Consider the following 27,287-nt stretch of genomic DNA (forward strand, 5'->3'; position numbering starts at 1 on the left):
TATGATCTGTCTTGGTGAATGTTCTATGTGAGCTCCAAAAAATGTGTATTTTAGTGTTGCTGAAGTAGTCTGTAGATGTCAATTAAATCCAGTTGATTGATGGTGTTGAACTCAACTATGTCCTTGAAAAGGTACCATAATTAAAGACTGAACAGAGAACAAAAAGAGCTGAGAATTAAAATAACAGAATTTTAGGGAATTCCCTGGTGGTCCAGCAGTTAAGACTCTGTGCTTCCACTAAAGAGGGTGCGGGTTCGATCCCCTGCTGGGGAACTGAGATATACATGCCATGTGGTGCAGCCAAAAAATAAAATAGAATTTTAAGAACCATTCCAGAGAAGAGCTGAAAGGTAAACACTTCTCAGAAAATAGAACCAAAAGATAATAGAAGACAGAAGAAAATCAGAGGATTCAGTTCTATTCTCTCTGGAATTATCATTTATCAGATGCTGGGTTTCATCAGGATTCCAGAGAGAACAGAGAAAATGGGAAGAAATCACTCAAGAAACAATTTTCTGGAATTGAAGGACGCAAGCCTCCACCCCGCAGCGTTAACAACTAAAGACACACGGTAACGTGTCAGATGTTTCAGAACCTCAGAGCAAAGTCGAAGCAAAAGTGCCATGGAACCTCTCAATGGCATTACCAAAAATCAGAATACAAGGGCGCACTACCTTAAAAATTACTTCCTTACATAAAAATGACTTTCACCTTCAAATTTTCGACCCAAACTATCACATACATGTATGAACTAAATAAAATCTTCAGACGAATGGTGTCTTAAAATTTTTAACTCTAGTGAGTTTTTTAAAAAAGATTCTTTTAAAAGAAATTATTTTTTGGCTGTGCTGGGTCTCTATTGCTGCGTGGCATTTCCCTAGTTGGAGCGAGCGGGGCTACTCTCGAGTTGCAGCGTGCAGGCTTCTCTCTGCGGTGGCTTCTCTTGTGGAACACAGGCTCTGGGGCATGCGGGATTCAGCACTTGCGGTTCAGGCTCTAGAGCACAGGCTCAGTAGTTGTGGTGCGTGGGCTTAGTTGCTCTGTGGCATGTGGGATTCTCCCGGATCAGCGGTCAGACCCAGGTCTCCTGCATTTGCAGGCTGATTCTTTATCACTGAGCCACCAGGAAAGCCCAACTTTAGTGACTTTTTAGAGAAGGTACCCCTGGATGTGCTTCACCAGGTGAGGGGTAAAAGAACTACGAAAAAGGACAAAAGAACTACGAAAAAGGACACAGGGTCCAGGAATTAAGGAATCTGGCCCAGAACTTGGCAAACAGAATTCCCAGAAGTGCTTGCTGCAGTTCTAGTGAACAAATGGCACTCCCTTAAGCAGGGGATGAAGGGACGCACCCAGAGGACCTGTCAGACCCGGTCGGAGAAGAACCAGCAGTTGGTACACATAGAAAACTAAGCAAAGGAGAAAAAAACAGGGCAACTATTAACTCCATGAATAATAATACACTAAAAGGTAATTTAATTACAGCCCCATTCTTGGCTCTGCGGACAGTCACGTAGTAATCTAAATAGTGAATATGGATTTACCTAACTGGGGAGAAAAGGAGAGGGCAGGGTGCTGCCACAAGAGAGCTAAAGCCCCATCTATTATGACAGGGAGCCAACAAAGATTGTATAAGCATATTTACAGAATAGCTAACAGAGCGGGAAATGATTGTAGCAGGGGCACAGTACTGAGGAATGGGAAGAGGCTGTTTCCTTGTTATAAATTGCCTGATTCCATAGTACCCAGTGGGGCTTCTCTGATTGCTCAGACAGTAAAGAATCTGCCCACAGTGTGTGAGACCCAGGTTCGATCCCTGCATCGGGAAGGTTCTCTGGAGAAGGAAATGGCAACCCACTCCAGTATTCTTGCCTGGAGAATTCCATGGACAGAGGAACCTGGCAGACGACAGTCATGGGGTTGCGAAGAGTCAGATGTGACTGAGCGACTCAGTACAAATAGAGTACTAAGTAGGTACATGTTTTTTGACATTAAAAAAAGGCACCACTCTCCTCATCCTTAATGTCGTTTCTCAGAGCTCTAGCGAGGGCACGGGGATCATGCACTCTTCCTACTGCTTTATTTACACTGTCCACATCACGTGGTTCATGTGTTTTTAAGTAATAGGTCCGTCTAGTCAAAGCTATGGTTTTTCCAGTAGTCATGTATGGATGTGAGAGCTGGACCATAAAGAAGGCTGAGCGGCAAAGAATTGATGCTTTTGAACTGTGGTGCTGGAGAAGACTCTTGAGAGTCCCTTGGACAGCAAAGAGATCAAACCAGTCAATCCTAAAGGAAATCAGTCGTGACTATTCACTGGAAGGACTGATGCTGAAGCTGAAGCTCCAATACCTTGACCACCTGGTGTGAAGAACTGACTCATTGGAAAAGACCCTGATGCCAGGAAAGACTGAAGGCAGGAGGAGAAGGGGATGACAGAGGACGAGATGGTTGGATGGCATCACGACTCAATGGACCTGAGTTTGAGCAAGCTCTGGGAGATGGTGAAGGACAGGGAAGCCTGACGTGTTGCAGTCCATGGGGTTGCAGAGTCGGACACAACTGAGTGACTGAACAACGACACAGTATCACATCATGTAAATTCATATTAGCGGTTGGGCCTCGGGATCGTTTCTCCACTTGCATCATCCTGGATAACTATGAGGAGACCCTGGTTGAGACTTCTTCGTTCCGAGTTCACACAGTTCATCACTTCACAGGGGTGAAAGGGACTGTAAGGTCATCTGGCCTCACCACAGTGACACAGCTCCAGTGACAAGGGGCTTGATACCTTCTGGGGAAGGGCCTTCCATCTCCGATGAGCTCTCTTGGAAAACCCTTCAGGTTTGGTTGAAATCTGACTGACAGTGACGATCCCTCTACCTGTCTTTCCATTTCCATACTGAACTTCCTCCTCATTCCCCTGAGCCTCAGTCAGCTTGATTGAGGAACCCCAGGCCACCCCGACCTAACTGGTCTATGTTTGCGAGTGGCTGGACCATGCAGACAGGAGGGGGATGGGCTCTTGCTTTGGTCCAGACCCCTTAATTCTCTTAACCTCGCCCCAAATGCATTCCCTGCGGAGAGCGTGGCTATGGGCTGTCCCTCACCATTTCCAGCACAGAGGCTGTTGTCCAGCAGAATCCATCAACGTGGGGCCCTTGGTCTCAAGAGCAAAAGTTCTGTGCTTATTCCTGCCAAGTATCCCCTTTCTGGAGCTGACTCCTGGTTTCTTTACAGGGGCTGCCAAACGCTAGGATATTAGAGCAGAATCTAGTCAAACCGCCTCCTTTTACACTTGGGGAAATGGAAACACCAGAAACTTGGTTACTTCCCACAAGCCTGAGCTGTCTGCCACGTGCTAGGCTGTACCTGGTCAGAAGGCAAAGGCCCTTCCTCAGCGAACAGGACTCCTGGCTTACAAATGGCTCAGGGCGGCCGTGGGTAGCACTGACCCGAAAGACAGCTGGCAGGTCAGCCAGGCAGACTAGCTAGGGGACTCCAGGAGGCACCAAGGGCCCAGACTGTGCGTCTCTGACCCCTAAGATCTTAACATGCACTTTCATTCAATCCCTGATTCAACACCTAAGGGCTATGGTTTTCCAGCAAATCTCACACATAATGGCCACTGCCCAGTGAACTTGCCACTCACCTGACTGATCTGGGCTCCAGGGCAAAGAGGAGCATTTTGTTTGGCAGTTCTAGGCTTCTGCCTCCCAAGTCCCATCCCCAGGACCCCAGAGATGCCCCTCCTGTGTGCCCTGACCCCATCTCTGCTCTGTCAAGCTGAGCCTTCCTCTCCTCGGGCCCCTAGCTCCCTGCCCAGGCACTCTCTGCCCTCCTGTGCCAGCCTCTTCCTTGACAATCTTCATGGAGCATCACAGGCCTGAGACCTTGGCTGAGCCCAACACTTCAGAAAGGCCCTCTGTGGGAAGGCAGCTATTCCCGGGGCCCCTGAATAGAAAGAGAGGGAGATCAGAGCATGTGCTTTGCCTGCAAGCTGAGCTGGCAGCAGCCAAGCCTCTGGCACCTCAGGGAGCAACAGGGGGCTCAGTGTCACCGAGAAAAGCCTCTGACTGTCTGGGGCCAGGCCCCTGCCAACTCTGCAGCAGCAGCAAAGAGACATGCCCAAGGACAGTGGCAGAGGAGAAGGCGGGGCCTATGCCCTCATCTCAGCGTAACTGCTGCAGAACTCTTCCTTGGGACCTGGGGGTTCTTTCTGGAGGAAAGTGGGGACAAGACTAGAGTGGCAGGAGCCCACAGGGCCAGCGCCTGGGTTTTCCTGAGGAGGAAGGAGCTCACTGACCTGTGCCGCGGGTCACCCGGTGGTCGGGGTAGTGAGGGAGGGGCGCTAGGAGAGGAGAGGGAGGTGGCGGCCCAGCATGGTGCCACACAGGAGCGAACCTGGGACTATGGACTCTGCCCAGCGCAGTGGAGGCGGCTGGATCCTCCTGGTTCTGGTTCCACTGGGGCTTTAACCCCAGCGTGGGGTCAGTCAGCTGCCAGCCCCTCACTCATGGGCATGTTGATGTGGGCACTCAGCAGGGGTGTGCTCTGGCCTTCTCGAAGCACCAGCACCTACGGAGAAGGTGGCCATGGCAGTAGGGGGCATTCTGCCTCCCCCCCTACTCCCCGAGGCCAGCACAGCCTGGTCTGTACCAGCCCCAGTGCAGGGCTCGGTCCAAGGAGAGGGGAGCCTCTGCTGTGCAGATACCCAGCCCTTCTTGGCAGCCACCTGGGGCCTTGTCCACACTCACTCACACTCTCCCCTGCACTAGTACCAACTGGCAACCTACCTTGATGATGTCTGAGATGCCCTTGTCACTAAGACTCTTCACAAAGGTCTCCAGGGGGTAGTTGAGCCCTGGCACCAGCAATGGGACCTAAGTTTGGGGACAAAGAGGTGAGGAAGTCAGCCCTCACGCCCAGCCAGTGTTGGGTAGATTTCAAAGCTCTGTCACCCTGCTGTCCCAGCTGAACGTCACTGCCTGGCAGGGCGGGCAGGGGTGACAGGCCCGTTCGAGGGGCACACGGCTCAGCGGGGGAGTGAACGCCCCAAGGCTGCATGCGTGTCCATAATTAAAGGTAAACTTTTTTTCTTTTTAGCTGTGAGGCACAGCATGCTGGATTTTAGTTCCCTGGCCAGGGATCAAACCCTGCAGGGGAAGTGTGGAGTCTCAATCACTGGACTGCCAGGCAAGTCCCTAAACCTCTTGACCTCCAACCAAGTCTAGGGCTATTTCTTCCACATACCGAAGTCCTTCTCGGTTTCTGGTCCTTCCAACTAAGGCTCAAATGCGGACCTGGGAAACACCAGGCGCCTCACTCTGGAAGGTTCTCCTTGGGGTCCCCATTCTTGTTGTGGGAGGGCTGGGCAGCAGGGCGGCTCTGGGACCCCCAGCACCAACAGGCTTCTGAGAGAGGCACAGGTGGGGCCTGGATTCTCACTGTTGTCCCAGCACCTTCCGAGTGCTGCCCTCAGACCCGTGCAGGCGGGGAGAAAAGCAGCTGGGGCAGGCAAACTTGGGGGCTCTCCTCAGGGCCCCTGCTGCGCCCTAGTCTGCCCTGTAGCTGCAGCCACTTGCCAGCCCCCTCACCTCTGACCTGTGGGCATCTGATCAGGCCCCACCCCATCCTTTGTCACGCCAGTACCTTGAAGAAGGCCCGGGGAAGAGCATAGAGCACCTCGTTGTACAGGAAGCAGACCACTAGCCCCAGGATGGGGCGGGCTGTTGATGTGTTCTGCAGGTGAAGGGTGAGCTTGAAGGTGGGGCCCAGGCCCTGGACCTGTGGAGAGGGTGGGGAGGGGAGAAAGCACTTAGGACCTTGTGGGCTTGGGTCCTGAGAAGGTCGACCCTGGACCTGCCTGCCTGCTTCCTCATCCGCATCAAGTCACCCTCCTCCAACTGCTTTAAAGCATTGTCCATCAGAAGGCCCAGAGCTCAGAAGCTTGGCTCCGTGGGTACAGAGTTGAGTGGCAGCCTCAGGAGGAGAAGGCGAGCGGGAGGCAGAGCTGGCCTGGGCAAACAGGCCTGGCCCCTGCCTGTGCCGCCCTGCGGCCCTGCCCGCCTCGACCGCACGTCCTCTGGGGGCTGCGGTGATTTCACTTTCTCCCTCTTCCCCCCTGTGCTCTGTAGCCTCTTCCTCTCTGGAGCTCTCCACTGTCTTCAGACAAAGAGAGACTAGAACCCCAACTGGATCAGACCGCACACCTCAGGGAGCCACTCAGAGCTGGCTGGAGGCCTGAGGACCTTGAGGTCAGCGTGTCTAAGGGCTCCTCGTCCTCCTCGTGCCTGTGGAAGTCCCAGGGCGCCCCATCCCTGCACCAGGCAGTCCGACCTCCTCGGGCTGCCGGCAGTTACTGAAGTGAACAGACTCCTGAAGAGTCCCTCCAGGCTCCTGGGAAGAAACGTCCCAATGTGACCACCTGGGGGCCAGGTCCCACATCTGGGGGCTTGTCTGAGGTCCCACGTGGAATGAGGGGGCTGGAGAGTGTGCCTGCTCTGCGGCCAGCTGAGTGGAAGAGGCGGCACAGGTGAGAGAAGGCGAGAGTGCCCACAGAGGAGGTCTTGGTCCCTGAGTCTGTGGGCAGGTGACAAGGGGCATGGGGCCTAGTTGCCTTGGAACCGGCTCTGGCCTGAGGGGTTCCCGCCCACCCCTGACTTCTGCCCCTCTGGCCCTGAGGTGGCCCACCACCCCCAACCCGAAAGCTCACCACAGCGTGCAGCTTGAGCGGCTCCCGGGCCGTCAGAGACACGGGGCTCAGGCTGGACTCAAGGGCCTGCACGTAGGCACGGGCCGCCCGGAGGCGCAGCAGGTAGAGGTCCGCCTGGAAGGTCCGGTGCATGGCTGAGGGGAGGGACACAAGGGGCTGACGGTGAGGCGGGAGGGGGGCAGCGCGGGGAGGAGGCTCCCGCTCGGGCTGCCGTGGGGACAGGGTGAGAGGAAGGCACGGTGAGCAGAGGCTGGGAGCGTGCAACAGGAGGCCGAGGTCCCACAGCCAGCCTCTGGATGCTGCGGACCGCTCCCTGCCCCTCTGCCCGGCTTCTCCCACCACCCGGCCGCCCGCGCAGTCTTGGCCTCCTTTGTTGGCTCCTGGTTGAACCCAGGCAGGGCCCTGTGCCTTTACCCAGGCCTCTGCCAAAATCGCCCTTCCCTGTCCCTGTCTGGCTGGTGGACTTGTAATCATCTTTTAGAGTCAAATCCAATGTCATCTCTCTCTAAAGCCTTTGCTAGGCTCCCAGGCAAACACATTCTCTTGTGCGCCTCAAAAGCACTCCGCAGAGACTTCCGCACCTGTCATGCTATGTGAAGTTAGCAAGGTCTACTGAGCTCTTTAGGTAGGGACTGGCCTAATCCAAGGCACCTGGCACAAGGCCTGGCATAATCATAGGTACTGAACGAACAAAAGAGCATGAAAGATCAAACAGGAAAAGGAAGAACCTTGATCAAATTCTACTGCTCTTACGAGAATTTCTGCACCTAGAAGCGGCTGCTCCCTCCTCTGAACTCGAAGGGCAGCCGCAGCACCCTCTACCTTGAGCTCTAGTTCTTTGTTGGCAGGGTGTACCTCCTAGGCTGTCTCTGGGACGCTATAGGCATGAGACCTGCCTGGTTCGCCCAGGTCTCCTCCTGCTGCTCAGGGCACCCGGGTGGCATTCAGCCAGTTGCTGCCACTTTGGACCAATTGAGGAGGAGGAGGGGAGGGACTCGGCCTGAGCCTCACCGGTACCGGCTTCCCGCTCTCGCAGTGTCTGGTCCACGTACAGCCGGGTCTTCCGGGGCACGTTGAGTTTTATGGCCTGGCTTGGTGGGGGGCCGGCCTCACCGCCCCCCTCGGCAAACACCGCTGTGCGCTTGAGGATCTTGATGATCAGGCCACCACCTAGGCAAGAGGGCAGACGGCATATGTGTCCTCCCCAGGCCCACCCGACAGTCCCGTTCTTTCTCCCCAGTCTGCCTCGTGTTGATCCTCTTCTGTCTTCTCGTTGAGACTGTGGGTCTCTGAAAGGAATGAAGTGTGTCCTGCCAGTAATGCATTCATTCATTTAGCAGTTATTTAGTTGCTTGGGAAAGCCACTTGGCTTGCGGGATCTTAGTTCCCTGACCAGGGATCAAACCTGGGTCGCCCGCAGTGGAAGCATGGAGTTCTAACCACTGGACCGCCAGGAGAGTTCCTAGCAGTTATTTACTGACTATTTTGATGTTCCTGGCATTGTGGCAGATACTGGGGTGAACTGGAGACACAGCCAGGGCCTGGCCCCAGGTAGTGACATCAAACTGCTAATGAGCTGTCCCCAGTGAAGGCCCAGCCCCAGACGGGATGGTGTCTGTAGGCAGGCCTTGCTTCCCAAACCCAGGCCCGCCCGTGTTCACGTGCACCTCTTCCTTCCCAGGGTCTGGCCTGTCCCGCAGACTCCCACCTCTAAAACCCTCACCAGGCCTGACCCCCTTACCTAGTGTAGTCATGATAAGGGTGTTATCCTCCCGCCCATAGCGGCCAAAGCAAAGGCTGGTCACTGCCTCCTATGGTGGAAACACCAGAGTTCAGTTGGGAAAAGATCTCAGTGAAGAGAACAGGACTGGGAGGAGGGGGGACAAAGGTGGGAGACCCCACATATGATGTACGAGGTGAAATGTGAGGTGAGGCCGGGGGCTATGCTGCCTCTGAAATATTTCCTGTATTTCTAATCTCCCACCCTGCCCCCTGCTCAGTCATGGCCATAGTTCCAGACTGAACATCACTGGCCTCTGAGTTCAGCTTTCTAACACATCTCCCAGCCATCTTTCTCCCCAGTCTGTCCTTCAAACAGCTGCTTCCGTTGCCTTTCAAAATACAAATATGACCATGTCTATTCTTGGCTGAAAAACCTCCAATGGTTTTTGCCCTCCTCGTTTACATTCAAGGCCTTCCATATTTGACTCCAACCTGCCTTTTCTCTTTGTCCTTTCCCCAACCTGTACACCACACCGCCTGCGCTCCCGAGAGCCTGTGGTCCAAACCAGCTGCTTTCAAATTTTATATTGCGACATATGACACTTTACACATACACAAAAGTTTCACATGTGATACACTCTGAACTTTTTTCTGGTTCTGATACTGGTTCATTAAATCGATCTGATGACTCAAAACTCTGTTTGAAAAACTCTGGTCCAAATTCATCAAACTACCTGGATTCCTTTATCAAGAACACTCATGCCTCTCAGCCGCTGTTCATGTTATTTCCAGTCTGGAATATTGCACCTTCATTTATCCACTCCATTTCTCAAAGCAAACTGCTTCAAGGACCAGCTGAATTGTCATTTGCTCTGTGAAATGGCTCCTGAGTTCCATCCCTATGTATCTCTCACCACCCCACCCCGCCATCCCCCGTCCCCAGTCACTATAGTCTGTCTCTGTGCCTTTTCTGGGCTTTGGTCTGCTTTAGTCTGTCTTGTATTTGAATCAGCTGTGTTTCTGGCTGGCTCGCACCTTAGACTACAAGTCCCTCGACAATAAGGATTCGGTCATTGTTTTATCCTTTCAATATAGTGAGTTGTGCATAAACGTTTTCAAAATACATCAAAATTTAAGGGTGGCAGGGGAGTGGGATCAGAGAGGCAGTGAGTGAGCCCCAAAGGTGGGAGCGGGGCAGGGAGGAGTCAGCAGCTCACCGGCGTGCGGATGACGTTGAGTAGGACCTTGTCATGGTAAATGCGGACCTCTTCGTTGGCCAGCGCAGCCATGACGGCCTGCAGGCCCCGGGAGTGCTGCTCCAGGAGGTTCATGGCCAGGATGGCTGCAGGCATCTGCACTGTCCACAGCCTCTTACCCTGGGAGGGAACAGCTAAGTGTCTGCTGGGGGCTCAGCGCTGAGAAGGGGAAAGAAGGGGTGGCTGGAGTTGCTGGGAAGGGAATGCCAGAAGGGCTCGCCTGCTGAGGGGGACTGAGGAGACGCAGGTGGAAGGCTTTGGGGGTGCTTGCCGTGCGATCACACCTTGTAGGTGAAGCCGTGCAGGCTGTCTTGGTTGCTGCCCACCACCAGGACTTTGTGTACACCGACAAGCCCCACAGGCTGGGCGCCCAGCTCGATGCAGTACTTGGGACGCTTGGAGTCTCTGTGGAATGAAGACACACACTCCCAGCCCCAGGGCTTCCCTGGTGGCTCATACGGTAAAAAACCTGCTTGCAATGCAGGAGACTCAGGTTCTATCCCTGGGTTGGGAAGATCCCCAGGAGGAGGGCATTGCAACCCACTCCAGTACTCTTGCCTGGAGAATCCCCATGGACAGAGGAGCCTGGAGGGCTACAGTCCATGGGATCGCAGAGTAACTGAGTGACTAACGCTCACTCACTCACTCACTCTCAGCCCAGAAACCTTCTCTCCTGCCCTGGCTGACCCTCCTCTTTCCAGGCCCCACAGATGATCCTGGGAGCAGCCTTGGCCCACAAGCAGAGGACCCAGGAACGAGTTCCACCTCTAGGACTTAGTAGCTGCATGACCTTGGATAACAGAATGTGTATTTTCCCTCCTGGTCTTCCTCCCAACTTCACTATGGTGATCTGTGTGATAACTTGGCATTAACCAGTTTACAGCGAGTGTACCTCAGGTGAGACGAAGTAATGGACTGAGATTCCATTTAATATAATAGTTTAGTAATTTATCAGAAAAGCAGGAGGAGTTTGCTCTGTGTGAATGCAGAGTTTTCAGTTTCCTGGCATCTGAATCTTATTTCTCTTATCCAGAAAGACTCTGGCCCACCTTTCTTAAGTCTAAGCCAGAGACATCGCCCATCTGAAGACTCATCTGAAGAGGTTTCCATTGGTCTCTGGGCCTAATCCCAATCTACCCTCCGAAATGGACGTGGATCATGTCATTCATCGCATCTCCTGAGTCAAACCCCATAATGGTTTTCCATTCCCCTGCAGATGAAACCCAGAATCTTCACCATGTCCTACTAGGTCCTGCGTGAGTCGACCTGATCGCTATGTCATCTCTTGCCACCAAGCTCAAGTGGCACATGCCAATGCCTTTCCCACCGAGTTCGCTTACGTGCTCTCTGCCTGTAACTCTTGCTCCACTTTTTTGAACTGGATCCTTCTTAACCTTCAAGTAATCTCTTCAGACAGGCATTTGCTGATCACCCTGACCCCCTTTTATCCCTCACTGAGCCAGTACTTTTCCTCCATAGCACGTATCCAGTTTGTAATATAATCTTGGTCTTAACATGTCTTCCCACAAGGGTAGGGACTACGTATTTTGTTCATCAATATATCCCCAATACCTCATGCAATGCTTAATTCATAGCAGGTACTCAAAAACATTTCTTGAATTAAAAGAATGACTGTTAAGAAACATCAAACTAATGCATAAGGAAATTTCCCGTAACTATAAAAGCAAGAGAACAAATAGGAAAGACCATTTTTATCTAATATCTGACTGCACTGCTGGTGTCACAGCCACCCAGCCTAGTCTCTCACTTTGCCAGGCCCCACGGGACAAGCCTCCAGACATCCCTTACGCTCAAGGGCTCTGCCTCCTATGAAGTTCTGGGCTCTTTCCAGTCCCACATTCTCACTCCAAAGCCCTGCTCATCTTGCCAGCCCTCGAAACCACTAGGTTTCTGAGATGTTCCTTCTGACCCTAGAGAGCTCGGATGTGGCTACCTTCTCAGTATATAGATGCTCCCGTTGCGGCAGGCAGCGGCAAGACGGAACTCCACATCAAACTGGCCAGAAGCCTCCAGGAAGGCAGGGACGCTGGGGAGGCTCATCTGCAGAGAGACTCAAACACCCCGGTTTCTCTGGAGCCCCGGCCCCCCTCCCTGACCTGACACCACTCCTCTAAGTGCCCCTCTCCTCACTCACACCCTCCTGGGCACAGTTTAAAACAAACAGTTTCTCTGGAGGGGAACAGGTAGCAAACCTTTAAGTCTACTTTAGGAATGCATGTAAGGAGGTATTTAGATAAGCACACAAAGATGTTTGGCAAGGAAGCCTGCTGTGGTGGTGGTTAATGATAGCAAGAAACTGAAAATAACTTAAACATACAATTGGCAACAGGGTAAAGAAATTGCAGAATATTTATATAATCGATGTTAAGCGGCCTCTGCAAAGGCTGACGTGGTTTAATATGGACATGGAAAGATACTGATGAGCTACTGCTGCTTGAAAATAGCAGGTTTCAGGATCCTACAGCATGGGCTGTTTTTGTAAAAAAAAGAAAAAAATATTGAAAGTTATATACCTGTGTCTAAATATGAAAATGTCTACAAGGACTTGTGCCAAAACTTTCACAGAAGACATGCGTGAGTCGTAGGATTTGGGGTTGTCTGTCTTCTTTATGCCCGTCTACATTTTACAACTGTCTACAATGAACAGGTATCACCAAGAACTAACTAACTGGGGCAAGAGATTTGGGGGAGGGGAGGGAATGGAGCCTGGGCCTTGGGTGTGCACAGGGCCAGAACCCCCACACTGACCTTGGCCAGGATGGTGAAGGCCTCCGGGTCTAGCACCAGGAGCTCCTTGTTCTCAGTGCCCAGCACCAGGCAGGACACAGCGTCCTCGTCAGCCAGGTTCTTCTTTAAGGTGGTCATGGTGGTGATGACTGTCTGCAGAAGGACTCCAGGGTCACCCAGGAGATCCCCTCACACCATCTCCCACCCCAGCTCCTCCCAGGACGCCCCAGAAAGAAAGAGGGCAAAGGAGGAAGAAGAGTCTTAGAGCTGTGACAGAAGATTTATCTACAAAAGTGTTGATTGCAGCAAACCTAATTTCCTAACAAAACAGGATTCTCTAAGTCAATTATAAACTGTATGATCAAAAACCACACAGTCATTTACCAAAATCAGATTTTAAAAAAAGATTCAATGACAGAGAGAATGTTTCTAATGTATTAAGAGAAAATACAGATTAAAAGTTACATTAGTATTATCACAGTTTAAAAAACATATGAATAAAAAGAACCGTGGAAAGCTAAACCTTTAAATACAAACACTGGTTATCTCTGGACAATGACATCACAGGCAGGGTTTAATTTCTTCATTGGGCTTTTCTGCAGTTTCTACAGTGGGCATATGTTCTTCTAATTGTGATTGGAGAGAAAACAAGAGAGGAGATGATCCCCTTTTTAGGAATTTCTCCCATGGAAATAATTTAGCAGGACTAAGATGTTTCTCTGGATAAAGCTGTTCACTGAATGACTACCTTTAAGATAAAAAAAAGAAGAATCCTCAAAGCCTAGTGGAAGGAGAAAAGTTACAGAAATGTGGATGCTAGTGGCTCCCAACCAGGTAGCCACGATGCATACCTGGGAAGATGGCCTCCCCCACACTGCATCTTTTAAGCAATACTTAACTCACTTCCTCATTTTAAAAGTACTCAGAGATAGTGACAATTGTGGATCTGAGCTGCTGATCAGCAGGAGAGAACAATGTTTCTCAGGGAATGATCTACAGCTAGCCAAACATGGAGGCATGCGTTGGTCAACGTGTTCAGCTCAAATGTCCTCTATAGCAAGTGGGTGGTTCCTATGTGGCTCTGAAATGCAGGGACAGCTCTGAAAGCCCATCCCTGGACAAGGCTCAGCCCCCAAGGTCAGGAACCACTGGAGCTCATCAATGAGTAGGTCTATCAATAAAGTCATTAAAATCCTAACTAAGAAAAATATGAAGTGAATAAAAAGGAAACACTTCTGACCAATGATCTGTACCGAATAGTTAAATTATGAATGAATAATGAATCATCAATGAAATGATCAAGGGGCCACTAAAAATGGAGTTCTTCAAGACTAATGCTCAAGATACAATGTTATGTGCTCAAGGGAAGCAGGATATAAAGGCCTACTTATGAACGAAATGTATCAAAATGGTAAGAGTACTCTGAGTAGTAAGAGTATAGTCACTTGTATTTCTCCTTTGTATTTCTATTTTCAAAATTTTCCCTAATGAAAATATTTTACCTTTACTACCAAGATGATAAAAGTTATGTAAGTTACATAACTGTATCTATCAACTCAAAGCTGTCACTGCTAACTGAAATGGAGAAGCCCTGCAGACTACATAGGCAGCTCAGGCTGGAAGGAAAACTGCAAAGTAAAACTCGTCAGGTTTGGCTTTATATGGTCTGTTTATAAAACTGTATTTTTTACAGGGAAATGAGAGGGGGCAGTACCTGCCGCCTGATGGACTTGGATTTGTGCTGGTTCACAAACGCCTCCATTTCACTCAGCTCCAGCGGCAGAAACCTGGACACACAGAGTAGGGGCATCTGTGCGCCCGGGGCCTGCCTGCCCTCCAAGGCCACTCCACAGCCTCTCCCCCTGCCCTCCCAGGGAGCTTCTGGAGCCCTGGCCGTCCAGAGGGCCCTTACCTGAGTGACTGTACAGACAAAGGTACCTCTGCCTTCTCCCTGTAAGGAGAGGGACCATCCCAGCAGGTTGAGTTGAGAAACAGGCCCAGTGTTGGGGGAGGGGGGTGTCAGACAGTGGGCTCTGGGATGAAGGAGTAGGAACTGGGGGGTGAGGGAGGCACATAAAGGGGACAGTGGGCTCTCACCTGATGCCCTCCAGCATCTCCTTCAGGGTCAAGGGGTCAATCTGGTCCTGTGCCACCATGGGAAGAAGGTAGAGCCTGTGAGCTCCAGAGCCAGGCAGGGAATGAGGCCCACCTGCAGCAGCCACCTCTGCCTTCTTGCTCTCATCCCCCATGCCACTTACCTCTTTGGCCTGATTCCAAAGGTCTTGTTCCAGGGGGTTTGTAGGCAGCGAGGGCAGGCTGAACTTGAAGTAGGGCTTGAGATTCTTATACACATACACACAAGGGCCTGATGCGATTGCCAGTGCTGGAGTCCGGGGCTCGTGTGACGCCATGAGGAAGGTGACAGCAGCGGCTGGCAGGTCGGGTAGCGGTTTCTGGCTCACCAGTGTGTGTCCTTTAAGCACCTTCAGGCGGGGCTGCCGCCCATCTGGGCCAAGGTCTCCCATGGCCAGCTGCAGAGAGAGGCTGGCTGATTCCAGGCTTAGCGGCTAAAGACACCCCTACTGCCCCTCTTCTTGGGCTTAGCTTTTTGCTGGTGCACATCCATATATACTCAGAGTGTACCACAGGTGGGTGGGAGGAGGGCAAAGGCTTTGCAAGCTGTGTGACCTTGGGAAAAATGACTTCCTGAGCCAGTTTTCCCACCTGCAAAATGGGAATACCTACCACATGACAGGGCTTCCCAAGTCGTGCTAGTGGTTAAAAAATAAATAAATAAACCTGCCCGCTAATGCAGGAGACCAAAAAGACTCAGGCTCAATCCCTGCTGGGTCAGGAAGATCCCCTAGAGGAGGGCATGGCAACCCACTCCAGTATTCATGCCTGGAGAATTCCATGGACAGAGGACCCTGACAGGCTAGTCCATGGGGTCGCACAGAGTTGGACACAACTACAGCAACTTAACACGCACCCGTGCACACTGCAGGACACTTGTAGTGCAAGTCAAAGGAGACAGCGAACCACAGAGCCTAGTGAGGAACAGGGGGCAGCTGATACTTTCAGTATTTGTTCAGTAAGTGTTTCTTCAGGGCTTGCTCCATGCCAGACACTGTTCTACACACTGGGACAATGACTGAGGTCACTGGGGGGCCTGAAACTCACATGTGGGCTCTGAGGCCTGGCTTTCAAACGGCAAAGGAGCAGAACCAAGTGCACAGAGTGGGACGTGCAACCCACAAAGGAGAACCGAGCTCTTGTATATCTACCCGCCAAGCCGCTGCAGCTGCCATGCAAGCCCATTCTCCTGAGTGAAGCCTGCAAGGCCCCTCTGATCTGGATCCCAACAGGTTTTCTATCACTTCCCCATCCATGCTATGCTCCAGCCAGAATGCAGGCTGCCACAGAATGCCTGGATTCTGAGCATGCTCAGTGTGCCAGAAGCCACACCAGTAACTTCATGTACTCTTTTATTTAATCTGTCAACAACCTGTGAGGTAGATAAAATTATTAGCCCCAATTCACAAATGAGGAAACTATAAGGCTTAGAGATGTTAGGTCAAAGTCACACAGCTAGTAGGTGGTACAGTTAGGTCTTGAACCTAGGTCTGTCTGAATCCAAAGCCAGTGGTCTTGGGACTTCCCTGGAAGTCCAGTGTTTAAGACTCTGCCTTCCAATGCAAGGGGCATGAGTTTGATTCCTGGTTGGGGAACTAGGGTCCCACATGCTGCAGGGTACAGCCAAAAATTAAAAAAAACAAAGCCAGTGGTTTTAACTACTATTTTATATTGGCCTCAACTTTCTAATGTTCAATTTGAGTTCAGTTCAGTCGCTCAGTCGTGTCCGACTCTTTGTGACCCCATGAACCGCAGCACGCCAGGCCTCCCTGTCCATCACCAACTCCTGGAGTACACCCAAACCCATGTCCATTGAGTTGGTGATGCCATCTAACCATCTCATCCTCTGCCGTCCCCTTCTCTTCCTGCCCTCAATCTTTCCCAGCATCAGAGTCTTTTCCAATGAGTCAGCTCCTTCGCATGAGGTGGCCAAAGTACTGGAGTCTCAGCTTCAACATCAGTCCTTCTAATGAACACCCAGGACTGATCTCCTTAGGGTGGACTGGTTGGATCTCCTCGCAGTCCAAGGGACTCTCAAGAGTCTTCTCCAACACCACAGTTCGAAAGCAATTTCCTCTCTACAAATACGCTGTGAGTTTGCAAGCGTCTCTGCCTCTGTCTGTGCAGTTCCCTCTGCCTGATGCCCTCCCCTCTTCCGTGCCTTCTTGACACACTTCATTCATCCTTCAGCACAGTTCACGTAGCACTGCCTCCTCCTGCCTCCAGTTTAGGGCAGAGGAGCCTGGCAGGCTGCAGCCCATGGGGCTGCAAAGAGTAGGACACAACTGAGCAACTAAGCACATGCGGTCTGTGATTTCTCTACCCGTCACTGCCGTCAACCCAGCACCAAGGATACACCAGGTGTTCAGTCAACACTGTGGATGAATCAAGGACAGTATCCGTATTTCCTTCTGACTGTGGACTGATTCATTTCTCAGTTTAGTGTCTGCACAACAACTTACACACAGGAGAGGTTCACTGTGTGTGTTAGTAGCTCAGTTGTGTCCGACTCTTTGCAACCCCATGGACTGTACCCCGTCAGGCTTCTCTGTCCATGGGATTCTCCAGGCAAGAATACTGGAGTGGACTGCCATTCCCTTAACCAAGGGGTTCACTGTATGCTTGCTAATTGTTGAATGCTCTATGGACAGAGATTTGGGGGCCAAAGCCACGAATCTTACTGCACTGTCCAAGCAGGATATGACTCCTTTCTAGCTGCCATCATAACATATCCATTGTAGGTTCATTGCCCTTGGTGAGGGCTGAGCTGTAATGGAACATGTGATGGGGAATTTGACAGGCCCAGGTCTGCCACCTTTTACAAACTCGGTAAACTCAGCCTTTTGGAATCTATTTTCCCACTAACAAAATGGAGATAAACAGTATCTATGTATGTGAAAATGCCTCAAAGAGGGTCTAGTCCAGAAATGATTACTCAATATATGTTAACTTCCTTTCTTTTAGATCAATAATTTCTCAACCTTTAAAAAAATCTGTGCCTTTAAAATTTTTTATTTCTTTACTTATCTTTATATTTTTATCTTAATTTTAATCTTTTTATTATGAAAAATTTCAGTCATATACAAAACTAGAGACTCATATAACAAACCCCCAAATAGCCATCATCCAGCTTCAAGATGATCAGCTCACGGCTAACCTTAAAATGCATACCCTTTTGATAAACATAAAACTCTCAGTCTCCTCCCTGTCTAAATTCCCTCCAGATTCTAACGCCCCGCCCCCAACCATGGGATGCACCCTTCCAGCCAAGAATTAACGTCAACAAAATGAAAAGGCTTTGTCTTAGTATAATCTCCAGCAGCATTTTGTTTAGCTGTACTTTCTGCAGTCTGTCATATGAAATCAACAGGTTCTCTCCACTTCCACGTTAAAAATAAAGTGTAACACTAAACGTGCTTTTTCAAAGTGCACATGAATTCCAGATTACGTTGAGCTTCTTTGGAACTATCAGGAAACCTCACTTCTGGGGTGACAGGCTTACCTTGTACTCCCCGTCCCCGTGAAAATCGGCCAGCGCTGGAAAACATAAAAAGGGCCATAAACCAGGGTCTCAGCATCCTAGAAGCTTAACTCTAGGACCATCTGACACCCCGGTCTCCCCAGAACCAGGGTTCCTGGTCCCAGAGACTCACCCAGGCAGGCGGAAAAGGTGTGGATGTTCGCCATGGAATCGCTGAGCGAGTCCAGCCATTTCGAATTGGCCTCACTGCTGGGAGAAGAGGGACAGAGTTGGGGGACAGGGGCGAGGGCGGGGCAGATGATGAATTCCAAGGGAAGGAAGAACATTTTGCGGGAACTTGTTTCTGGGAATGAGGTATGTAGGGAGCTCTGAACTAGGGGTATAGAGTCTGGGTCCAAGTTCCGGCTCCCCCATCGCAGCTCTCGAGTCACCCACACACACCCATTCACTCCCTGGGTGTCAGTTTCCCTATGTGATCTTTAAAGGACTGCCAGCGCTGCTGAGACTCGCAGGAGCCCAGATCCCAGGGACCGGGGCACCTTCTTTACATATGTAGGAAAAGGGGTCTCAAGGATCGCAGCCTTCACCTCTCGCCTTTGCCGCCGTCTGAATCCGACGAAGACGTAGCAGCCATCTTTCCAGGGGTCACCCTGGCAACCGGCTGTGGCCAGCCGCCGCGCAGTGCCCAAAAGCTTCCGGGTTGGGGGGAAGCTCGCGTATCAAGGTTCCGGGCGCTCAACTTTCCGGCCCGGGACAGAGAGGCTCCTGAGCAAGTTGCGCTGGTCCTTGCCGGGGTTTCCACCAGCTGAGATGCAATCCCTCGTTCCGACTTATATAATTTATCTCTGATTCTTCCCATCAGGAGCTTCTAGGCCCTGCACCTCTGGCTCAGCCACGGGCCCCTTGAGCTTTGAGGCCTGGAGAGGTGCCCTTCTCCGGTTTATCAACAGCAAAACTAACTCGTCCGCTCATCCTCACGGTTACCTGGGTGGAAAAGGGGCCGCGTCCTTTCTTCCCTGCTTACTCTCGAGGTCTAGGATAGAGAAACAAAACCCAAAGTTTAAGGGATTAACTCCTGGGCTTCCCTGGTGGCTCAGTGGTAAAGAAGCCATCTGTCTGCCAATGAAGGAAACACCTGTTCCATTTAGAAAAAGATCTGGTCTGGGAAGATCCCACATGCCACAGAGCAACTGTGTCGGCCACAACTTCTGACTCTGCCCCTCTGTGGCAAGTATTGAAGCCCCAGTCCTAGAGCCTGTACTCCAGCAGCCAAAAATAAATTAAAAGGAAAAAAGATTAAATTCTAGGATTGAGGTGTTCCAATTTTTTTTGTTGTTGCTGTTCAGTCACTCAGTTCTGTCCAACTCTTTGCGACCCCACAGACTACAGTAAGCCAGGCTTCCCTGTCCTTCACTATCTGCTGGAGTTTGCTCAAACTCATGTCCATTGAATCAGTGATGCCATCCAACTATCTCATCCTCTGTTGCCCCCTCTTCCTCCTGCTTTCAATCTTTCCCAGCATCAGAGTCTTTTCTAATGAGTTGGCATTTCACATCAGGTGGCCAAAGTAATGGAGCTTCAGCTTCAGCACCAGTCCTTTCAATGAATATTCGGGATTGATTTCCTTACGGAATGACTGGTTTGATCTCCTTGCTGTCCAAGGAATTCTCAAGAGTCTTCTCCAACACCACTATCAGAAAGCATTGGTTTTTCAGCTCTTAGCCTTCTTTATGGTCCAACTCTCACATCCATACATGACTACTGGAAAAACCATAAGTGAAGTCACTTCAGTCATGTCCGACTCTGTGCGACCCCATAGACAGCAGCCCAACAGGCTCCCCCGTCCCTGGGATTCTCCAGGCAAGAACACTGGAGTGGGTTGCCATTTCCTTCTCCAATGCGTGAAAGTGAAAAGTGAAAGTGAAGTTGCTCAACCGTGTCCGACTCTCCGAGACCCCATGGACTTCAGCCTTCCAGGCTCCTCCATCCATGGGATTTTCCAGGCAAGAGTACTGGAGTGGGGTGCCATTGCCTTCTCCAGAAAAACCATAGCTTTGACTATACAGACTTTTGTTGGCAAAGTGATGTCTCTGCTTTTTAATATGCTATCTAAGGTTTGTCATATCTTTTCTTTCAAGGAGCAAACATCTTTTAATTTCATGGCTACAGTCATGATCTTAGTTCCAGTTTTTAGGTTCTTCTTTAAAACAGAAGAAAAGCCATGAGGGAGGATGGCAAAAATCATATTATGTTCACCCATGTGACTCTCTGCATATCCAGATTTAGAGGTGATGGCAAAATCCTGTTGCAGATGGGAGCCTAAAAATGACCCTCCTTCCCCCTCCCTAGGACTTGATCCCACCACCCTGCTGGGAGCAAATGAGACGTGAGGCCAAGGCCAGAAAGAACCACACAAATTGCGAAGATGGTGGTGGTTTCCAATATTTATTTTTCTGGTTATAAAAGTAATACATGAAGAGCACTGGATTGGGAGAGGTTTTGAATCCTGCAGGATTTAGACAGGTCACTTTCTCACAACTTGTATTTCCTCATCTGGGAATCCGGACAAGGAGCCTTGCCCACCCCGCAGAAGGCAGTGTAGATCAAATGAGATAACACAAGGGAACCACTGATAAGCTGGAAAGTGCTGACAAATGGAAGGGCTTAGTGTCACCACCCCTGGCTGAGGTAGCACCAAGGTCCAGGCTCCTGCCCCTCTCCTGGGCCCACAAAAAGGGGGCCACTTACAGCCTTGGTTTGATCGAGTCGGGGAAGGGCCTCACAGGTGCCTTAAGCCTGGCCAGATGGGGCTTCACTGGGGCCCCTTCCAGCACTGGGCATCAGCTGTGGCCAGCTGGGTGAGGATCTTCTCCAACTCGGGCCCATCCTCTAGGAAGCGCTCAGAGAAGGATCGGATGAGGCCTGCAGCCGAGGCCTCATACTCAAGAAGTTGTACTTCTGAGCCTGGGGAGGAGATGGAGAAAAAACAGCAGCAGGAAAAGGTTTTAATAGGGAAACAGAATCATAGTCGTAATCATAGAAGCAGCTAGTTGTCTTCCTGAGTTTTTACCATGTGCCAAAAATTGTGCTCAATATTTCATTATCTAACTGACTCCATAATCCTATGAGATAGGAAACATTAAAGGGGGAGTATTCAATGAATTGCTGCATTCATTCATTCACTTAATAGAGATTTACAACAGTGCCATGTTAGGTGAAACAGACACAGTCCTTGGCTTCCAGGAGGAACTGCTTCATCTCCATCTACTGTGGGGCCCTGGTCAAGTTTCTTAACCTAAGCCCTAGTTTCCTCATCTGGAAAGTGGGGGCAAGCACAGTACATCTCTCAAGAAGCTGCGATGATTAAATATAATATAATGGGTGGAAGGCACACTCACCAAGTGCCAGCTATCATAAGCATCGCGATCTCTGAACCTACTTCCTCATCTGTCAACTGGGGCTGTTCCAAGGGCACCCATCTAACCTATGTGGTGTCCCTGAATACTCATGGGAAGCACTTCCTTCTAACATCCCTCCACTTCTCTACCTGCTCACAGTGCCTCATTGTACTCTGTGGCCTTATGGGATGTATGCAGCTAAGGGCACAGGCTCTGAGCTCGGATGGCCCGAGTTCAAATCCTGATCCTGCCAGCCACTCCCTGTGTGACTTCAAATATACAGCCCCTCTGTGTCTCAGTTTCCAGCTGAAATAGGGGAAACTTCCTCATTTGAGTTGTTGGGAGTTGATCCGTGGAGAGTTTTTACCCAGACTCTGGCCCATGGAAGTCCTCAAAAGTGAGCTATTAATACAATCACCACCACCATCACCACCACCTTTGAAAATTCAACCTGTTCTTTGGGCCTCAAAGTTTACCCCCTACTTCCTCCCCAGACCCACCTTTCCCCAATTCTCTCAAAGGTAGATATGATCTTCCCTTCTCTAAGTGTTCAGACCACTGTTTGTGTCTTTTGGGCACCCATGAACACTTCCCTTGTAAGACCATTTCTCTCTCTGTCTTATTTCTAATGGGCTGAGAACAACTTGAGGTGAGGAGTCCATCCCCAGTGCCTGCCCAGAGCTGGACAGTCAAAGCAATGATGATCTTGTCCATGTAATGAGCACTTGCTGGGAGCCTGGTATAATCCACTCACTCACTCACTGACAGGCACTGAGTGGCTCCCGGCCCTGCGCTAGGTGCTGGGGACATGCTGTTCCTGTTGCCATGGAGAGAAGCAGACAGGAAAACGGCAGAGTGACAGCCGCCATGAAGAAGAGGAAGCTGGGTGATAGCTCAGAGGGTGTGCCTGCAGGGTGGTGAGCCAGGGGAGAGGGCTGGCAAACCATGACACCTCTGGAGCACAGAGTGGAGTTTATATTGTTTTTTAACTAAAGTGTTTTTTATTTTAATTATTCTTATTTTTTTGGCTGCACCATGCAGCCTGCATGGGGGATTGAAACCAAGCCTCGGCAGTGGAAGCGCTAAGTCCCAACCACTGGGCCACCAGGGAATTCCCTAGAATTTGGAATAAACATTTTACATGCTTTTTCCTCACCAGGAGGAGGTAATTATTTCATTTAACCCTCACAGCTTCCCATGACTAGCGTAGTGGAGCAAATGCTCTTGATCTGACTCTTGGTTCCTCCAGTAAAAAGCTGTAAGCCTTGAGTAATTGACTCTCTGTGCCTCAGTTTCCTTACCTGTAATAATACCTATGCCTTACTGGGTATTATTGAGTATTTAAAGGGTTAATCCCTGGAATACACTTAGAACTTGAAGGAAGTACTCAGGTTCACTAGAGTCAGCGCACAATCCACACGGGCTTTATGAATGAAGACACCCAAGCTCAGAAAGGTTAAGTGAATAGGCCAAGGATGCAGCGCAGTTCTGAAGCTCATGTTTTAACCACAGCCTGGCACCACCTCGTCTCAACTGCCTCACATGCCAGTGTTGGGAAACGTGAGGCAAGGGATGAGAAGAGAGTGAATGCAGCAGGGTGCTGGCACCCCCAGGATTGAACACAGGCCCCGGGAATGAAAGGGCTGTCTTAACCGCTGGGATGCCAGGGAATTCCCCAGAGTAGAGTTTAGACTAAACCTCTGAAATGCTCTCTCCTCACTAGGAGGAGGTAATTATTGCATTTAACTCTCACTCTTACCCATGGAGGCGCAAACGCTCTTAGTACAAAAGGTACAAGTGCGTGGCTTTTGGAAACGGCAGCATCACTTGAGGAGGGGAGAGGGACCGTGGGGCTGCTGACCTCTGCTCTGACTTGACTGCTCTCAGCCTGCTGGGTGCCTCCTCTCTGCCTCACCTGACCTCACTCCTGGGCCCCACCAGGCCTGACTCTCCAGCATGATGCCCGGCCTCCTCCGAGGCCCGGGGTGTGTCTGTTTCACTAGCCCCTGCTCTGCTGGCCGCCCTCAACCTTCTGTTGCCATCTCACAAGCATCCTGACCCTGTGTGTATGTGTGTGTGTGTGTGTGTGTTGGGGTTGGCCTGTGGTGGTGGTGGATGCGAAGGTGTGGGCCTGAGGTTTGGCATGGGGAGGACTGGGCCGGGAGGGAGCGGGGAGACAGGAGCCACCTCGAGTAACCTTTCCCGAGCTCCGGGGTCAGTTCCAGGCCTCCTCTGTGCTCCCCGAGGGCCCTCTATCACAGGGGGCCCAGGAGTCCATTACCTTCGAGGCGAGTGTTGGGCTGAACAATGAGCTTCCGGGCTTCCTTGCGGAGCAGCACCGTATCCCTGAGGGAGAGGAAGCACTCAGGGGGCGCATCGGTGACCGCTGCATACCCCTCATACAGGGCCCGGCCTCCGGCCACGTCCCCCGTGGACTTCAGCACCTGTGGGAATGCAGGAGTTAGTGCCTTTGGATGGACGCCCTCCGTGCATTCACGGGGCTTTGCCAAGAGCCATGGCCAGCAGCACCCTGCCCCGGACCACGTCTGCTGTCTCGCGGGCATGCAGATCACGTGTTAGCACTGAGTAGGGTCCATATTAAAGTGAAGCTAATGGTTCCCTTTGATTATCTCACTTGAACTGTACACAAGGAGGATAGTAACATTATCTTCTTTTTAAAAACATTTTTTTTTTAATTTTTACCATGACAAATGTTCAGACAATATATTCTTGAGTGAAATTCGCTCAGTTGTGTCCAACTCTTTGCAACTCTGTGGACTATGGCCCACCAGACTCCTTTGTCCATGGAATTTTCCAGGTAAGAATACTGGAGTGGGTAGCCAGTCCTTTCTCCAGGGGATCTTCCCGACCCAGGGATCGAACCCAGGTCTCCTGCGCTGCCAGCAGATTCTTTACCACCTGAGCCACCAGGGAAGCCCAATATATTCTTAGTGTTCAATAAATACTTTTTCTTGGTTGCATGGTATGTGGGATTTTATTTCCCCGACCAGAAATTGAACTCTCACTCCGTGCAGTAGGAGCTCAGAGTCAACCACGAAGTCCCCACCCTCTTTTTAAAATAAAACATTTCATATAAAAAACATTTCATTTCAAATAAAAAACGTACAGTACCTACCTTATAAAGAATGACACCCACACCACCACCACCCAGCTTAACAGTTATTCACATCATCCCTCCCTGACTGCACCTCGTAGCCTCCCCCGCCTGAGGAATCAGCACTTGACTTTGTGCTTATTAGCCTCTTGTTTTCCCTGAGTTTTACTCTCAATTCATGTTACATTTTTGCCCACATCCTGTGATTTGCTTTTTCTGCTCGAACTACGTCTGAGATCCACGTGTTTGTGAGTGCAGTATATAGTCCCGTGGCTATACTTACAAACTTACACTTACAAACATGCCACAGTCCTGTCTCTTCCACTGTTGCTGTATAACCTGTGATTTTTGCCCTCCGAGGCTGTTCTGGACATACTGTACGTCTCCTGGTGATCAGGGGCAGGTTTTCCCAGGAGAATCGAGGTCTGGATAATAATCCTTAAAGGATGATGCCCCCATTGTTTTCCAGATTCGCTGCACCTGTTTTCACTCCCAGAGGCAGGGGGGTGGCGGTCCATCAGGCTCGGCTCACCAGGGTGATATTGACAGTTTTTCACGTTGCCGAGCTGGTGGGTGGAAATCTCATGTGGGTTGTGTTTTCCTGATGACTAATGAGATGGAACAACATCCCACAAGTTGGTGGGTTATTTATTTTCTTCCTCGGTTCATGAGTTTTGCCTATTTTTCTGTTAGGCTGTTTTTTCTTCACTTTTTTTGGAAAGTTCTTTATATATTTAGCTGCTAACCTTTTGTTAACTCATATGTGATAAATACCCTATCCCAGTTTAAGATGCATCTTCTTACCTTCTTTATGGTAAGTTTTGATGAAGTTATCATTATCAGTATTACTTATCCACATGGTGCAGCTTGTGAAATCTTAGTTCCCTGACCAGGGATTGAAACCGTGCCCCTGAGGTGGAAGTGCAGAGTCCTATCCACTGGGCCACCAGGGAATTTCTATTCTATGATATTTCTAGACACATGTTTTGCTTGTCATTCTTGGAATTTCTTGAGCTTCTTTGGATTTCTGAGTTGGGTCTTTCATCAGTTCTATGAAGTGCTCAGTCATTATCTCTTCTAAAATTCCTTCTTTTCTCTCTCCTTTCTTCTTGGAACTTCAGTTCATGTACAGTAGATCTTTTCACACTGTCCTCCGTGTCTTTTTTTTTTTTTAATGTTTATTTATTTCATGCACTGGGTCTTAGTTGTGATCTTTTATCTTTCTTGTGGCATTTGGGATCTTTATTTGTGGCATGTGAGATCTAGTTCCCCAACCAGGGATTAAACCCAGGCCCCCAGTATTAGGAGTGCAGAGTCTTAGCCACTGGACCACCAGGGAAGTCTCCCTCCTCCGTGTCTCTTAATTTCTTCTAAATTTTCTATCTTTGTGTCTCTGTACTACATACTCTGGGCATCCCTGGTGGCTCAGATGGTAAAGAATCCACCTGCAATGCAGGAGACCTACGTTCAATTCCTGGGTCGGGAAGATCCCCTGGAGAAGGGCATGTCTACCTACTCCAGTATTCTTGCCTGGAGAATCCCATGGACAGAGGAGCCTGGCGGGCTCCAGTCCATGGGGTCGCACAGAGCTGGACACGACTGAAGTGCCTTAGCACACACGATGCACTCTCTGTAACTTCTCTTATCTTCAGCTGGATCTAAAATCTGTTTAAGCTGCCTATTTTTAGTTTCAGTGATTATAAAGATTAGGACTAAGAGATCTAGTTGGCTCTCTTCCAAATAACTGACATCTGTGGCTCTGATCCTTATTTATTCTGCCAATTTGCCACTGGCAAAGTAGGACTCCGACTAGGGCACCCTCTGGGTAAGCCTCTTCCTCTTAGGCCCAGAGGTAGAATGATTTTCCCTAGCTCTGCAGGAATTAAAACTGACTGGGAACTCCTGGGGGAAGGTTAGAGAGATTGTCTCACCTTTCTCTCTTTTGCATAATGCTTAACACCCAGCATGGGAACATAGATTCATGAAGTGGACATGTTAGCTACCAGGAGCTTCAACCAGAGAGCTGGCGACAGGGGTATCCACGGGAGCCAGGTGGTATCATGAGTGAGTGACTAAGGCAGGTACAGGAAACAGGAAGTGGACCTGGCGGACTGGAGAGTGGAGCACGTGTAGATAGCCAAACGCAGTGGCCACGGCTCGGTTCCAGGGAATTAAGTCTATTGATGGCAGGCCCTCCAAGAAGCCAGAAATACAGATTTATATCTCACCTCATCAGTTTTTACAATATGGGTGAGCCAAAGCTATGACTGTTTGTAATCCCGTGGCTGAAGGCTTTCCCTGTGGAAAAGACTCCATCTTCCCTGCTGGCTAGGTCTTTGCTGTGCTCTTGGGTTTTCCTAGGGGGATAATGAAAGAAACAGCCGCACCAAAAAATGCCTCCATGTTCTGTATCTCCTGTTCCATGTTCCATATGTTCTGTAAAGCCACCACTGTGGCACTGTCCATTCTGCTGAATGAATGATCCTGGACAAAGATCCACCTGCTTCAGTCTCTAAGACGGAACGCCCTGTATTCAGTCACCACTAAGTCACAGTTCAATACTGGCCAAGGGTTTGGTGGATTTGATTCCTTTATCTAGTGACTTATTATTATTATTAATTAACTGTTTTGGAATAATTTTAGATTTACAGAAAAGCCACAAAGATAGCCCAGAGAGTTCCCATGGGCTCCTGGCCCAGTTTCATCTGTTGTCAACATT

The 27,287-nt window shown here is 50.1% G+C and overlaps 2 protein-coding genes across 4 annotated transcripts in view; both read right to left on the reverse strand.

Moving 5' to 3' along the window:
- Positions 1-2,058: 2,058 nt before the first annotated feature.
- BBS1 (Bardet-Biedl syndrome 1) lies at positions 2,059-19,441 on the reverse strand. Of its 2 annotated transcripts, none has more exons than XM_027532810.1 (17): positions 18,643-19,441; positions 18,228-18,301; positions 18,077-18,111; positions 14,700-14,972; positions 14,539-14,585; positions 14,354-14,392; positions 14,156-14,228; positions 12,463-12,594; positions 11,648-11,754; positions 9,978-10,098; positions 9,655-9,813; positions 8,457-8,526; positions 7,727-7,885; positions 6,716-6,849; positions 5,653-5,787; positions 4,797-4,883; positions 2,059-4,578 (listed from the first exon to the last, which is right to left on the reverse strand). In XM_027532810.1, the coding sequence occupies exons 1-17, from the start codon at positions 18,912-18,914 to the stop codon at positions 4,492-4,494; spliced, it is 2,004 nt and encodes a 667-aa protein (XP_027388611.1). In that variant the 5' UTR covers positions 18,915-19,441; the 3' UTR covers positions 2,059-4,491. The 2 variants fall into 2 exon arrangements, with proteins under 2 accessions (XP_027388611.1, XP_027388610.1); XM_027532809.1 differs by having other exon boundaries at positions 2,589-4,578; positions 18,228-18,304.
- Positions 19,442-20,481: 1,040 nt separating this feature from the next.
- The window catches only part of DPP3 (dipeptidyl peptidase 3), a 31,965-nt gene continuing 25,159 nt past the window's right edge, over positions 20,482-27,287 (reverse strand). For both annotated transcript variants that reach the window (XM_027531469.1, XM_027531468.1), the window contains exons 17-18: positions 23,735-23,897; positions 20,482-21,019 (exon numbers count right to left, since the gene is read on the reverse strand). In XM_027531469.1, coding sequence (XP_027387270.1) covers positions 20,868-21,019; positions 23,735-23,897 — 315 coding nt within the window. In that variant the 3' untranslated portion in view covers positions 20,482-20,867. The remainder of the gene's footprint in view (positions 21,020-23,734; positions 23,898-27,287) is intronic.

The sequence above is a fragment of the Bos indicus x Bos taurus genome, chromosome 29 (assembly GCF_003369695.1).
Source record: "Bos indicus x Bos taurus breed Angus x Brahman F1 hybrid chromosome 29, Bos_hybrid_MaternalHap_v2.0, whole genome shotgun sequence".
Classification (NCBI taxonomy): domain Eukaryota; kingdom Metazoa; phylum Chordata; class Mammalia; order Artiodactyla; family Bovidae; genus Bos; species Bos indicus x Bos taurus.

What these genes read in the sequence shown, in the direction of transcription:
- BBS1 (XM_027532809.1), bottom strand. Translation starts at nt 18,914, where the DNA reads ATGGGAAGAATCAGAGATAAATTATATAAGTCGGAACGAGGGATTGCA. An exon ending in CCAAGTCCATCAGGCGGCAG is followed by an intron (nt 12,595 to 14,155) that starts GTACTGCCCCCT and finishes GTCCTTCTGCAG; the next exon opens with ACAGTCATCACCACCATGAC. An exon ending in AGCATCTATATACTGAGAAG is followed by an intron (nt 10,099 to 11,647) that starts GTAGCCACATCC and finishes TTCATTCCACAG; the next exon opens with AGACTCCAAGCGTCCCAAGT.